A 14,753-nucleotide genomic window follows, 5' to 3' on the forward strand; every position below is an offset into this window, starting at 1 on the left:
GGTAGAATGAAGAAAAAAACTAAACCGACATACACTACTTCTGATTTCAGGGCGTGGGCATCTCCGTCGAGTTCTGCTCCCACCTGGTGCGGGTGTTCGCATTCAGCGGGGCTCCCACCAGGGTGAAGAGGGCCCAGGATGCTCTCACCAAGATGGGAAGCTCGGTGGGTGGAGTTTTTTCAGCAGTAATTTTCCTATTACTCGTTATTTTAATTTTGTGGTCTTGAGCACGTATTGTCCTCTTAAACCTTTGATTGTGCCATATTTACAGAAGTATTTAGTGCGAGTTTATATTGAGATAGCGTTAGAAACCTCATCAGGAAGTTGTTGATCACGTAATTCCCAGGACCAGAAGTGATGGCACTAGACTGGAAGTGACAGCTATATGTTTCAGTGCATCTTCATTGCGTGTGTGTCGCTGCCGCTAGACACCTTCAGGGAAACATCTAACCACCAACTAGATGACCCGATGAGATGTCTGGTTGTGTGCACATAGATGTGCAGTGGTCCGCAAACACAACCATGAAAGAATGACACAAGACCCCATGTTAAGGCGTCAACAGGTTCTGATGCTATCGCATTGCTAACATATAATGTACCGTATTTACACGATTGTAAGTCAACTCGATTGTAAGTCGACCCCCAATTCATATTTCCCCCCCCCCAAAAAAAACTACTTCGATGTTGTTTAAGCTTGGCCTCGAATAGTTGAACGCGATAGCAATTTTCCAGCGGGCGCCATTTATCGCCAGCCGCTATCGGCTGCCGCGCACGGGTGTGCCCGTGGACACATTCCAAAACGAAAATGTATTAGTCACTGGGCTACTCGTTCACACTTGCGCCATCGTCCTCACTAGCGCTGCCATCGTGATCGCTGCTGCGGTCCCGCAGCTCATTGTTCTAACGTCGTCGTCCAGCGAAATCCCGCACTTCGCAAACAGCTGCATCAAGACATCACGTGGAACAGCTGAAAATTTTCTTCGCTGCAGCTGCGACACCTGTTTCACCCACTGTGAACGTCAAACTGGCGACCCGGCGCGCAGCTGTTCATTTCTTCGGCGTAAAGAATGGCAGCCATCTTGAATGTAGCAGTGAACGAGCGCCGATCGCTTGCCCGACCCGGAGCACAAATGACGACTGACGAAGCACTACATTAAAAACTTGTGAAATGCGGCCGGCAGTAGTCAAATACGTCAGAGCCAAAGAGAAACTACGCGTGAATGGCGTCGGCTCTTCCATCGGCTACCGACATTCCCCGGCACTGCTGCCATTCCGAGTGGGGGTGCTGCCTCGATTGGAACAGCGGCCCTTCCATCAGCGCTCCCTTGAGCTGAGCACCGAGTGTGCATTTGAAAGTAAAAAGAAAACTTGTTGGATGCTTGACCTTCCCTTAGAACGCGATTGCATTATCAGGCTGCCACCGCTGCTTAACAGCAACCGCAACCTCAGTCAGCAGCCACATGTGGGGTGCCAGTTTGCTGTTTATCGATAGTCGCCATCGGCCACGTCCCATGCGCGCGGGGAGGGGATGCCAGTTTTGCGCGTTGACATAGCAGCTGCTCAAGGCCAGCACCAAGAGTAATGCGATGGAGCCACGCAGTAAAAATGCAACCATGCTGTAGCATGCCTGATATCTCTCGTTTGTCTCACCTTCACTTAAGTCGACCCCCCCACTTCGGATTTTCAAATTAAAAAAAATAGGTCGACTTACAATCATGTAAATATGGTAATTAGGTGTCCCTGTGAACTCTTCTCCTCACTTCATCAGTTTCAGATCCGTTAATTCAGAAACAGGGTACAGTTATAACGTGATTTTGCATGGACAAACATGATTATAATTGTAATTTTTAAAAAATTTTCATGGTTTTGAACTTTCTCTTTATGTTATATTTGTGGCCATGTTATATATGTGTAAATACAGTAGTATAGTTTTAACTGTTTGCTAAGAAAGGAGGAAGAGATTTGAAGAGGTTTGTGGGCAAAAGCATAGCCTATGTGACTATGACAGTGAACTTGTCGCGGACATTGTTATTTTAGCGCACTGCACGTTCTCTTGTACAGTGAGTGCGCCCATGGGTCGTCCCACTGATGCGTCCTGTATTACTGCTCTTCACACAGATTCTTTCGGGCATCACGTTGACTGACTGCGGGATCCTGGTGCTGGCATTTGCAAAGTCTCAGATCTTCCAGGTGTTCTACTTCCGCATGTACCTGGGCATCATCGCTTTTGGCACATTGCACAGCCTCATCTTCCTGCCTGTCTTTCTCAGCATCCTTGGTTAGTGTGCTTACAAGGCTGTTGTCAGATTTCTGCGAACTTCAGCGATCGTTGCTAAGGACTCGATAATGTTGCATCTGGCCCAAGCAGAAATCATACGATGTCTGTGTTTGGTGAGCTAGGCTTTACAATCCATGTTGGTGTGGGCTGTAGCAGACTGGCTTATTTTAGTTGAACACGTAAAACTTGCAGCTACGGGAAATATTAAAAACAACGGGACAAAGACATTGGATATAGGGCCTACCATAACGCTAACCATTGTAAGGTTAAGTAACTTCCGTTGCATAACGTTTTGTCATTCATCCTTTTGCAGCTTTGCCCCCTGTTGCAGCACATGGAAGAAAGACTGGTAGATTTGAAATGAAGTCGAATAATGGCACTGTTGTGCAGTGACCGTTTTTAGCAATGTAAATAAATGTTGACATTTGCTGTTCAGATGTTGTGCTCTGTTGTTGCCTCAGTGGAATTTTATAAGGAGTGATGTTAGATGCACTATTGCCATAATACTGTTTTGAAAAGAAAAAGGGACATTTTTAAGATTTTTTTTCTCGTCAAATGATCAAGGAAGGTTGAGCTTGCTGTTAAGTTTTGTTGAAGGATGAGAAAGTGTTGTCTTAAATCGCATGCTATTGCTTGAATTGCTGGAAAAAGTTGTGAGCAGTTCACTTGTCTAGTACACTGGCTAGGTATTTATTGATGCAGGTAGGTTCTTGCAGAGAAGCAGGCAAAAATTTGATGAACAGTACTGTGTTCTACAAAAATTTAATGCTTTACTGTCTCATTTTTAATCATACATGCTTTGTCTGTGTGCAGCCTAGGCTAGATATCACTTGTGATGCAGAAGCTCTTATTATGGGCATGAGGCAACATGCTGTCAAACCTCATTGTAGTGAACAGGTACAAAATCTCAAAATAGTTAGTCGACGACCGAAAATTCGGACAGCTGATTTTTCGGACATGCTTTATTATTCGTACTTTTTCGCGGCACCGCGACATGACCTATAGAGCCAATGTATAAGAGCGCTTGAAATTTCGGACGCACCGGAACTGACTGCTCGATAAAAAGGACCTTGTTCGCACTCGCCGCCGATACCCAAGCCACCATATACCGTATTTACTCACGTAATGAACCCACTTTTCTTCCAGAAAAGTTGACATCAGTTTGGGGGGAGGGTTCATTACAGAGGAAAAAAAGTTTTAACAGATTTTCTTGGAAGGGTCGATATTTCATATCATACCTCTGTCCATCCGTCCTTCGTCATTAACAAACGCGCGTGGTCAGATGGGTTTGTGTTCATGCCCCTGCTTTTAAGCATCGTTCACTTTGACGTGATCGGGCAATTTTGTGGTAGCCGGGGGCACCGGCCATTTGCGTCCGAGATAACGCGAACGTGCTGAACACCGGCCCTGAAGGTCAGGCGCCCGTTTACGCAAGGTTAAAACACACAGGGCGGTGACAAGTGCGTAATGGGAATGACTTACAGCATACAGCGTCTTGGGGCTCTGCCAAGTTCGCCGAGCGCGCTGCGCTCTCCCCCTCCCCTCCCGCCACCCTTCTGGCGGGAGCTCTCCTGAAAAGATAAACTAGTAATGTTATCAGTGGCCGGGAGCATCTTGGCGTTCTGGCAAGCTCTGTGCTGCGGACAGCGTGAAAACTGAGGAACTAGCTACAAAAAGCTAAAGGCTGGAAAAAAAAAAAGTAAATTCTGACCGCCAATGGGGGGGGGGGGGCACATTATGTGAGTTGGTTCATTATGCGAGTAAATACGGTTATGCATTCAATTGGGGGGGGGGGGGGGGGGGGGTGTACATTATGTGAGTGAGTTCATTATGCGAGTGGGTTCATTATGCGAGTAAATACGGTTATGCGTTCAATGGAACCGCATTAATTAAAACTGCAGGAGAGATCGAAAACTTGATAAAACAAAACTAAATTCAAGCTTAAGGAAGCCTTTTAACTTCAGATGCTCAAATTCTGTGCGAGTCGGTACATTGCGCCCGCATGATTTTGAATTCATACTGTTTTTGAACGTCTTCCACCGCATGAACTCGAACAGTAGTCAGAGTTCACGGGACTCATCTGTACCGAGTATTTTGTCCTGGATACAGAAAGAGGTAGCAGCGAAGCGTGTGGGAGGCGCACGGCCCCATGGAAACGGCGAGCACGGGTGGAAATAGTGGTGCATTTCAAAGCGAGGTCAGCGTACTCGCAGCAAAATGTACCGCAACCCTGACTTTTCTATCGTAAAAACGTCAACAACTAACGTTTCGATGACAGCTAGGCTAGACGCCTCTCATTATACACAAGCCATCGCAGAGTGCATATTGCCGGATACGATACCGATTTGGGTTCTAGTCGATTTGGGTTGTAGGCCGATTTGAGCCTAATGACAAAGGCCAACGCTGATGGAGCGCTAGCTTCGACTGTTTCTCGGTTCTTATTGTCTCGCCATCTTCCCGTTCTCATTCCAGGCCCATCGTACTGTGGGCACAGCGCAGTTCCCGCAGTGGCATGTTCGCTTTCGATTTAGCTTTTATCCCAACTCGTGCATTCATCGGCGACATGCCGCAGGCAGCACAGCCAGGCCGAGCTCATGAAAGCGATCGCCGCCCTCGTCCGTGCACATGTCGTGCGGCGAAATTTAGTCATGAGGAGCTTTAGAATATGAGCAATACAACTGACGCCTTCTTCCGGCATATTGGTATTAAGTTTGCGATTTTTTTGGTGAAATTTGATTTTCCGGACTGCCTGATTTTTCGGTCGTTTTCACGGTCCCTAGAGAGTCCGAAAAATCGGTCGTCGACTATATATAGCCGAAATTTGTAATATAAAATAATGCCCGAAGCTCGTGCAGGAGATGTGGAATGTAGTCAGCGAAAGGATGGCCACTGGGAAAGACGTTTTCCAAAGTTATAACGCCTTTTCGAAGCCGGTGGCAGTGGTTATGGAGGTAGCAAAAAACTAATGCCAAAACGTATTGAGGTTGGCTTCCCCGCATAGCACTTTCAGGACGCGGCGGCGGTACGTCAAGTGCCAGCTGGGGTGGCCTTTCTGTATTACTTTGATGTTGCATGAAAAATGAGACACCAAACAAAAGCTGTTGTCATTTTTACCACCTCCATAAATGTGAGCACAAGATTGCTACTCGAAGGCTACAACTCACCATGTCTTTGGTTCTTACCGCCTGGCTACCAGCTGTGTGACGCTGTTGGGAAATGTGAGATAAAGTGTGAAGCACGACATGATCCCTTGCGCACCAACCACCAGTCACTTGTATAGTGAGGCAAATCCTAACACATGCCATCCGAGTGGGCAGAGCTTGGCACTCAACAGTCCAATATATCCATTTTATGGCCACATTCGATATATAAAGTAAGGAATTCATGTGTTTGTTTAAAATATTAGGGAGCAGTTCGGTACAGCCAGTAATTCATAATATACGTGTTCATTACAAACAAGGGTGACTCAATTGCCAATGCCCGAGAGAATTTGCTAGAATTGCAAAGTTACTGTGGTTAGTAAAGTTCGTGATTACAGGGCTCCTCTATAGCTGTGCTGCCGAAGATACAATGATTGCTGTGTTGTCAAACTGAATGCAAGGTTTCCTCCACGCATCAGTTTTTTGTCATGAAAGAAACATTCAGCGCTGCAGAGGACAATGCTTTTTGGAGACTACCCACTGTGCGTGCAATGTTTGTGTTGAGGAATCCTATGTGCTCGAAATTGAATCTGAAGCCCTGCATAACGGTGTCTCTCATAACCCTTGTGCAGCTTCAGGACATTAAGCTTCACATACCACCTTATGCCGTTAGCATGTGTGGCAATCACAAGCGACATCCTAGGAATCGCGGTTCATGTTTCTGTTTGCTGCAGCAATGGCATACATGCCAGTGTACTGCTGGTGCCTGTATTCTCTGCCACTTACTTGATTGTGGTGCAGTGTGCTTAATTCAAACTGTCACTCTATTCGAACTGATGCTTCGATTTCAATGAAATGAAGTGTATTAACGAATGGCTCCCAATTATTCATACCCCGATTAATTTTCAAACATATTTTTGGTCCCCACATAATATGAATATATTTAGGGAAAAATTTTTTTTTTGCTTTCCCTTTGCCTTCCAAGTGTTCAAGCCTCTAAGGAGATCCCGACACACATTTTGAACCCCACCTTTACCACCTCTCCACAGGTCCCCCAGTCAACAAGGACAAGTTGATAGAACACATCCAGCTTCACGAGATGAGCACGGTGACACCCACCATAATGAGGCCTAAAAACGAAAAATATACTCCAACGGATGTGAGTGCGTGATTTTATGCCTATGTATTTAAATGTGAGTACCTCATGTGCGGCTCTCGCCCTTCTCTTCTGGCTTGTGGTTGTATCTTTGCTTGCGTACAACTCTGTCATCAATTCTTAGCTTGTAGTACTGCAGCTGCTTGCTTGTTTACTTCTCATCGCTGGCATTTAGGACCTTAATTTTTTATTCTCTTCAAGGCTTTATGAATTGAGGTACAATGGGGTATGGTCACTTTTTCATATTGATTCTTTATAAATACACTGATTTGAACCAGGTAATTCTTTATTTCAGTGTTCCTTGTGACTGGTTTCAGCTGTAATGTTGGAAGTCCTTGGCTAGCAAAACTCCACGAAATGCCCCTGATGCAGTTAGTGAAGTCCTGTTTGTGAGCACTATCGTTCACTGAGTTTGTTCAGTTTGGGCTTTTATTCAGCTTAGCTTATCATGCTTGTTGTTGCATGGAAGATCAACTCGGAACAGTCAGGTACTTGTCAGCCCTGCTTTGCTGCGGCCGTCTGTTGCTGTTTGGCATGCGTCGGAGCTACTTTCTTACAGCACTCTCAGTGTGGCTCTCTCTGGGAAGCTCTTTCCTGCTCTTTATTTCTGCCTGCACTTTTATGTTGATCTTTCTTTCGTACTGACATTATGTTGGAAGTGTGATAACTTTTTCTCTGAAAAACAGAAGTATATACAAAATGGCATATACACCTCCTCATACTCTGTAAAGGGGCCCTAAATTGCTCTCTTAAATTTCACACACACACACAAAAAAAAAACCTTGTATAAAAGGGTCCTGAATTGCTCTCTTAAATTCCCACAATAAAAACCTTCCGATGATGTGCCATTCACTGAAAGTCCTGGAGCAAAGGAATCCAGTACACAATTTGGCATTTCCCTTAAAGCCTCTTTACGCCTCTTTACGCCTCTTTTTGAGTGCACAATAACTTACTTGGCTTAGATGTCCTCATTGGCACAGTATAGCTGTTGAATATAATGTCTCTGCACCCGAAGGGGGCACAGTGCCGCCGAGAATGGCTATGGCTCCTTAAATGACTGTAAAGTATAAAATGACTGCGGCAGCTGTAGATAGCTTTAATGTAGGAATAAGGTGCTGCAGAATAAAAACGTGCAGTCGACTGATTTTTTCAGACTTGGTGGGAACCGAAAAACGGCCCCAATAAACCAACAGTAAAAAAAACCAGTGAAGTTCTAAAAAAATCACTTTACTAAAAAAAAGTGGTAAGGTTATAATGCAGTTAAACCGAATAGACATGCAGCAGCACGTGTTTAGTCTGGTTGGCTCATGGTTTTGCTTTGCTGGGTCGTCGGCATGTGTGGCGACGGTATTGGACTCAATTTAAGCCCTGATAAAGGTTAAGCTGATCTGATCTGCTTGTGCCGCAGTTGATGGAGATGAGGATGTGGAATGCACAGTCTGAAAATGTGTTGTAGTTTAATACAAGGCGTGATCAGCTGAGGCGATGGCATAGTGCTCTTGTGCAGTGGCCAGTGAAGCTGATCTATTCACGCCACCGCGAGTTCGAAACCAAGTCATGGCAATATTTATTTTATTTGTGCATGGGCTGTTGCAATGCTAGGTTTGGCCAAGGTCACTCTCCCATTGGCTACGGCTGGTGCAATGCTGCTCCCAACTAACCCGAGATTACCCGAGTTGCTCCGAGGCAAATTTTGTCATCTATCATGTTCTGTGTTCAAGGGTTAATATTAGCTTATATACCGTATAAACGCGTGCAAGGGCTGCACACATGTATGAGCCGCACCCTGTTTTCCAGAAGGAAATATTAGAAAAAAATAATATCCCTGTATGGGCCGCACCCAAACTTTCCACAGGACCCACGTGGAAATAACCTTCGAAATGCACACGCCGTGGCCTCAGAGATCAGCTCCGGCTGCGAGCAACGGCGCGCTTCATCGCGGAGGCGACACATGCGCACAACAGCTTCCAGGTGCCACCCACAGATGGTGCTAGAGGCCGCGGCTCATTATCATCATCGTCAACTTTTTCCTCCGCCGCGAGCTCCCACCTGCTCTCGCTATTCATATCGGCATCAGCATCCAATCCAATCCAATCCGTTTTGTGGCTGTCAAAGGCACGGGACTTGTGGTTCACCATAGTTGTGGCTTTCGTGTGCTGCCGCCAAGCGTTGTAGTTTTAGCAGTTTTAGCACAATGGGCAAGCACGTTAATAGCTACATGGCTGAGAGTTTGCTGTCGAACACGACAAGCGTGCGGCGGGCAGGAAATTTGACGTGGCCGAGGAGTGCGTCCGACGATGGTGGAACCAAAAGGATGCGTTGAGGAACACGAGCCGCAAAAAGCGTGCTTTTTGAGGCAAGCCGTGCAAGTTTCCCGAACTGGAAGAAGAGCTGCTCAACGGCTACGCGTAGACAGCGGACGTGCTGCGCGACGACTTCTTGTGGAATGAACGTGCACTAGAGCAACCAGAGCAACCGCACATCGAAAATTGACCCCCAAATCTGGAAAAAAAAGTGCGGTCCTTACACGCGTTAATACGGTATTGGTGCCAGCGTCTCACTTCTATAATGTCCAGACCCCGCATATCCACTGCACACACGTTACCGATACTGTTTGAGCTGCTCGCAGGCCATGCCATGAACCGTGCCTTGAACAGACGAGCAGTTCTGTGCTACCACACTGCTGTATATCCCCTTCAGGCGCCGGGTCCACATATGTGGACGCGACATAAGGCTCCGCATATTTTCGTTTGCAAGGCAAATTTCGGCCTTTGGATACCGTGCTCTTACCATTTTGACCTTCCCTGTCAAGTCTGTGGCGCCATCTCTTGCAGCTACAGTGAAATGCGTCTGTAAAAAAAAAAAAATATGAGCGTCACGTCTTTCTTTGGCGGGACGAATAAATAGCTTTCTTTTTTGCATTCTATCTTTACACATGATCGTGAATGATGCAATTTAGGGCTCAGAATATGTCTATAGGTTAATGTAGAAACGGCACGCCAATTTTCATCGTCACAGATGAAGAAAAAGTGCTGCGGTAGAAGTTCAGAGTGGCGTGTCCACATACAAGGACATGGCGCCTTAATGCCGAAAATATCAGTGGCGTTTTCTTGCCACAATGCACCGTTTTTTGTGCACGTATGGTAGAAAATGGGCTTACTGCTTACGGGCGTTGAAAACTATGCTTGTACAAAGAGAACGTTGGATGACTCCACCGCTGAAGCGTTTTTCATGAAAATAGCCGATATAGAAGCGCCTCCAAAGAAGTGCGGCCGACCAAGCAATGAAGACCCGCAGATGGTCAGAAAAAACCGCCACTTAGCTGACCCGCTGCCAACAAACATAGTGCGCTATGACCAGTGAATAATTTCAGGAAGGTCTAGGAGGGTCTCAGGCCCTCTACCAATATTCAAAAAGGCATCTGAGACCACCTGTGCTAGATTGTAGAACGCATGAATCTGGAGGAAGCAGCCATTTTCAGTGGTGGTCAGAACATTTTTCTCTTGTTTTGAAAATTTCGCTGCGGTTTTTATCAAGAATCATTACATCTTCTGTGAAACCCGAGACGGAGAAAAATACAAAGTGGCAGCATCACACAAGGGGAGATGAAAAAGGGGAGCCCGTGCCCTCACACCATGGTAAGTTCAGAGCTAGCCACTCAGCTCCAAGGCTACAAAACAACAATCAGCACATTGGTAGAGCGAGGGGACTGTTTGTTTCAGGTTTCTGACATAAGTTGAGCAAACAATGACCTTTAAAAATCACTTCTCATCTTTGTAAATACCATGTGTAAAACAGGCCGCAAGATGCTATCTCTCACTCCCTTTCCACCTGTGCTCAGATCACTTGAGGCCCCTTCAATGCAGCCGGACTTGAAGCATTACTTATGATGAAAGCAACCATTGGCCCCAACTTCTGAGCATGTTAATTACACAACGGTGCCGACGTGAAGGCTGCACATCTAAAAGCCAATTTCGGTGCTCAAAATATCGAATTTTCCTCTGCCTGTCGTCACAGAATGACTGCTTTTATCTGTTTTATAATCATGAACTACAGAATAATTCCCTGAAACGTATATTCTGACAGCTAAACATTTATTCATGTCTAAAGATCAGTTAGAAAAGGCAAGCAAATGTAGCAGTGTTTACTTTCATGTATCAGGTTTAAGGCGCTAAAATAGGCTTAAATGCGAATATCTTTACGTAATTTTTTGCACATCACTTCTGCTTGGTCTACTGATCGTCGTTTATGCAAAAGATGGTTTTTCCTTTCAGCAGATTTAACTGGCGTCTAAAGGGGATATAGTATATGCCTAAGCCACCACTCGGCACATACATACTCAGCAATTCCGGTGTACGTGAGGCAAGAACATAGGGGTCTGTTTCCAGACTACTGATGGCCGGGCAGACCAGGAATGCTGACATGAAAGAAGCAAGAGGCTTCAACACCTCCCTCCCTTTCTTGCTTCCCATTACACGGGTAGCAGGGGCGTTGGGACCCCAGTGGATGCTCCCACTGTTGTATCAGCACGATCACGTGTTTATCTTCATAGTTTGTGGCTCTACTTGGAACTATTGTGCGCGAGCCTCTCAAAAAGAATAGTTTGTGCCATTGTTTTGTGTGGTAACAGTGAGGCACAGAAATCGCCATGCCTATCTGAGCCAATCCATCTGTTCATTCAGTCCAGAATTGTGCATTCCTTGGTGGCAAAAAGCAAGCTTGGCTATGCTGAATAGCATGAGAAACAGTTCAGCTACTGTATATTGTTTGCAGCTTTCAGACTTCAAAAATCTGAGTGGCAGTATGCAAGACTGTACTTAAGAATGTCTGTACTGAGGTGGAATGGAGAAATGTCAAGAGGTGCAGGCTTCTTTAGAGAGCCTAAAACTGTTTAGTGAAGGCCAGAATGGCAACTTGACCAGTATGTGCAGGACTTTCACATCCTATTCGGGAGTTAAAAGCACCAAAAAGAAGAAAAAAACTTGGAACGTTCCTTGCAGCTGCATTTTTCAACTGCGATTAGGATTTGAGGGTGGAAAATTAAGTATAGTATTTTCGCCCTGTGTTTTCACAGGGGTGCTGAGATGTGCCTTGGAGGAGAGAAGTGGAAACCAAGAGAGATGAGCAGCCCGCCTGGTCCTGCTGCTGGCAGCCACCTTTCGTCACAGAAGGCGACAGCATCTTTCATGCTTATGTTCTCGCGTTTATTTCTTGGCATGAACGACCACTACGCCTCCAACAATGCCATTGTCATGTGGCTTGCATGTGGTCCCCCTTTTATTTCCTTACCGAGACATTACTGAATCTTTTTTTTTTTAATACGTACATGTGATATGGTTTCCATTACCCCCCCCCCCCCCCCCACGACCCTCATTCCCTGTTGAGATTAGGAGGGCTGTTTGCATCTGGTGATGCAAAACTTGTGTGAATGTGAGTGTGTGTGTATATGTGCATGTGTGCTTGTGAGTGCTGAAGAGCAGTGGCTGTTGAGATGTGGGGGACGTGTCGTTGAAGATGTTATATTTGGTGCTATTCGAGTGCTACTTTCATTTTTTTTTCTTCGTGCATGTCTGCTGTCTATGCCTGTCTCTCACACTCAGCACCAAAGGTGCTTTGTTGTTCTGTCATCGGCAGAAAGAGGAAGAGCCAGTTTTTCCTGGTTGCTTGACAAGAATTTGTGCAGCCCATGCAAATTGGTCAGTGTGTGCTACTTGTAGTATCGCGAGCCTGTTAACTGTTGCTCTTTTTGCATCACTGGACCACACACTGTCTGCTAAACTTTTGTGCGTACATCATCACGTGTTGCAAGACCGACTTTAAGAAGATACATCTAGCAAGCACTTACAATTTTTTTTTTCTTTCTCGTATTGACACTTTCTATAAATGGTGACACATTTTGTAGCTGTTGCTGTTGTTTCTAATAATTATTTTTATGCGAGTGAATTTTTTCTTAAATAGTGCCACGAATCGAGCTCACAACTGTGGCTCGTGCACTTGAAGAATGATCTGGCTGCCACATGAGAAAAGTGTTGTCATTGAAGGAAAGTGCGAGTGCTCTTTTAAAGAGCGCCAGTGAACAAACCCTTGAAGAAATAACTCTACCTTGTCTGCTCTTTATTATATGTTGCCTTGTTTAGCTTGCTCTTGCAAAAATAAACCTTAATCAATAGCCGAGAGATGCACCATTGAGATGTGTGTACACGTCTAGCGGCAACTACACTTTTTTTTATGCGGAGTCAGTGCTTGAGGGGCAATATCTTTTTATGTGGAGCATGTTCTTACTACACATGCAGGGGAGTATTGCAGGTCCACGATTATTATGCGCCGACTACATCGTTCTTTTACATCAACTCGACCTCTTTTCGAACTTTTCGTACATTCCACGTCGGTTCATCAATTTTTTCATGTATGCTTGTGAAGAGGGAGCACATGGCTTCACGACTTAAAAAGTGCACGCTCCTCTGTTAATTGAGAGGGTTATGCCTTATAGTTTGTTTAGGTATGGCCACTTTTGGCTCGGGCAAAGATCTTGTGTGTTTACAAGAAGAGACGTGCTGTTCTTTTACTCGACTGAGCGTCTGACATGAGCATCCTTGTGGCACTGAACATGCACTTTTTTAGCTCTTTTTTTTCTCCTCGATCTTGTTTTTTCTCCTCGATCTTGCAAGCAGAGGGCCTCTTACTTTTTGTACACTGCATGATCAAAATGTTCCACAGTGACTGGACCCATCAAAGTCTTCTGTCTGAACACTGTCGTCTGTGAAGGTGGTGTTGTCTTCTGTGTTGAGCATCTAGTCTTTCTACTTCTATCTTATTTTTTTTAAGAAAGTTACTGAGGGGCATGAGAATGGAGTGGTATTATTTATTTTAATCGATTTTGTAGGAAAGTTACTAAATTTGGCGTGTACATTTTGGTACATTCCCAAGGAGCCCGTGTGGCTCCTGAATTGTTGGTATTCCATCAGTCCTCATAGTAGAAATGCAGAATCTTAACGTTCACATGAAGAACTCTTTGCAATTTCCTTTGCCAGTGCCTTTGCTGGTTGCAGAAGGGAAGCGTGTGCAGGCGCAGTTGCAAAGTTGGTTTGCAGTAAAAATGGCGCACTCATTTTTATAACCGAACTGAGTTTTTCTTCAACAATGCTCAGCAGCTGGAGTAAATGAAGGTCCACATGGCCCCTGTTCTTTGTAGTCTTAATGCTTCGCAATTCCCTTTTTTTTTTTTCTCTATTTGTGGGCATTAAGGCTTGTCTTGTTCTGTTTTTTAACCCACCTGCCTTCCACGAAACTCATTCTGTGGCAAACATGCATTTCTGTAGCAAAAGAAAAAATCACCTTTGACTTGTGATCCTGGTGGACATTCATGTGAATGTGTGATGTAGTGTGTCACCAGTGGGATGAAGGATTAACATGTTTACATGCAGAGACATGGAACATTCACACGATCACTGCTCTGGAACAAGTTGTATAGGAGGATTGTACAGTAAGACCAATAAAATGAACTGTGTTGTCTTGTGGTACATTATGATCTTGTGCGTCACTGTACCCAAGTTGGAAGCGGTCCCATACACAATTCAGTTTTTGTTTTAAAAGCAGATGCTACCTGAACACACTTTCCAACTTCCTGCCCAAACTAAATAGTCAGAAAAGTGGAAATTCAGTGTTTTCTTTTTATTACTGCGATAGCATTTAGGTTGTAGTCTTGCAAAAACCGCCTGGTATCTCCGTAACTAAATTCCCTTATTGGTCAAGAGGGCCGCGATGTCATCTGCATCACCAAATTTGAAAATATACTTACCCAGTCCACTCATATGCCTTAATCCACCTTATTCTATTTTTTGCAGTGGGCCTACTTAAAAATTTTGGGGGTCATTTGTAATATTTAGGGCCGGGTCAACTTTAAAGTGCTATTCCATTTTCTTCAAGAATGTCGTTAAGAAGGCCCCCAAGTTTTTATTCACTGTACCCCTAAACGAGGAATTTCCATGTGATGTTCATAAGGACAGCCTTTTTACGCACATGCAATAACCATGGTAGCTGAAAGATAAAAAGTGTTCTTTATGCACAGCATGCTATGTAGGCAACTGCCCCCAGAAGAAACAGCAGGTCTTCCCTCTAAGTCTGAATGCATATTTCATTATGCCTTGCCATAAAATGAAAAAAATTTCTAGGAAACTAA

At 44.9% G+C, this 14,753-nt stretch overlaps 1 protein-coding gene across 7 annotated transcripts in view; it reads left to right on the forward strand.

Annotated features, from left to right (window-relative positions):
- The window catches only part of LOC144128531 (NPC intracellular cholesterol transporter 1-like), a 119,081-nt gene extending 104,987 nt beyond the window's left edge, over window positions 1-14,094 (forward strand). For 3 of the 7 annotated variants that reach the window (XM_077661979.1, XM_077661981.1, XM_077661983.1), the window contains 4 exons: window positions 51-164; window positions 2,119-2,278; window positions 6,468-6,581; window positions 11,649-14,094. In XM_077661979.1, coding sequence (XP_077518105.1) covers window positions 51-164; window positions 2,119-2,278; window positions 6,468-6,581; window positions 11,649-11,698 — 438 coding nt within the window. In that variant the 3' untranslated portion in view covers window positions 11,699-14,094. Of the gene's footprint in view, window positions 1-50; window positions 165-2,118; window positions 2,279-6,467; window positions 6,612-11,648 lie in introns of all 7 variants that reach the window. The other 4 variants (XM_077661980.1, XM_077661982.1, XM_077661984.1 and 1 more) reach the window with 2 other exon arrangements.
- Window positions 14,095-14,753: the final 659 nt, after the last annotated feature.

The sequence above is a fragment of the Amblyomma americanum genome, chromosome 4 (assembly GCF_052857255.1).
Source record: "Amblyomma americanum isolate KBUSLIRL-KWMA chromosome 4, ASM5285725v1, whole genome shotgun sequence".
Lineage (NCBI taxonomy): Eukaryota > Metazoa > Arthropoda > Arachnida > Ixodida > Ixodidae > Amblyomma > Amblyomma americanum.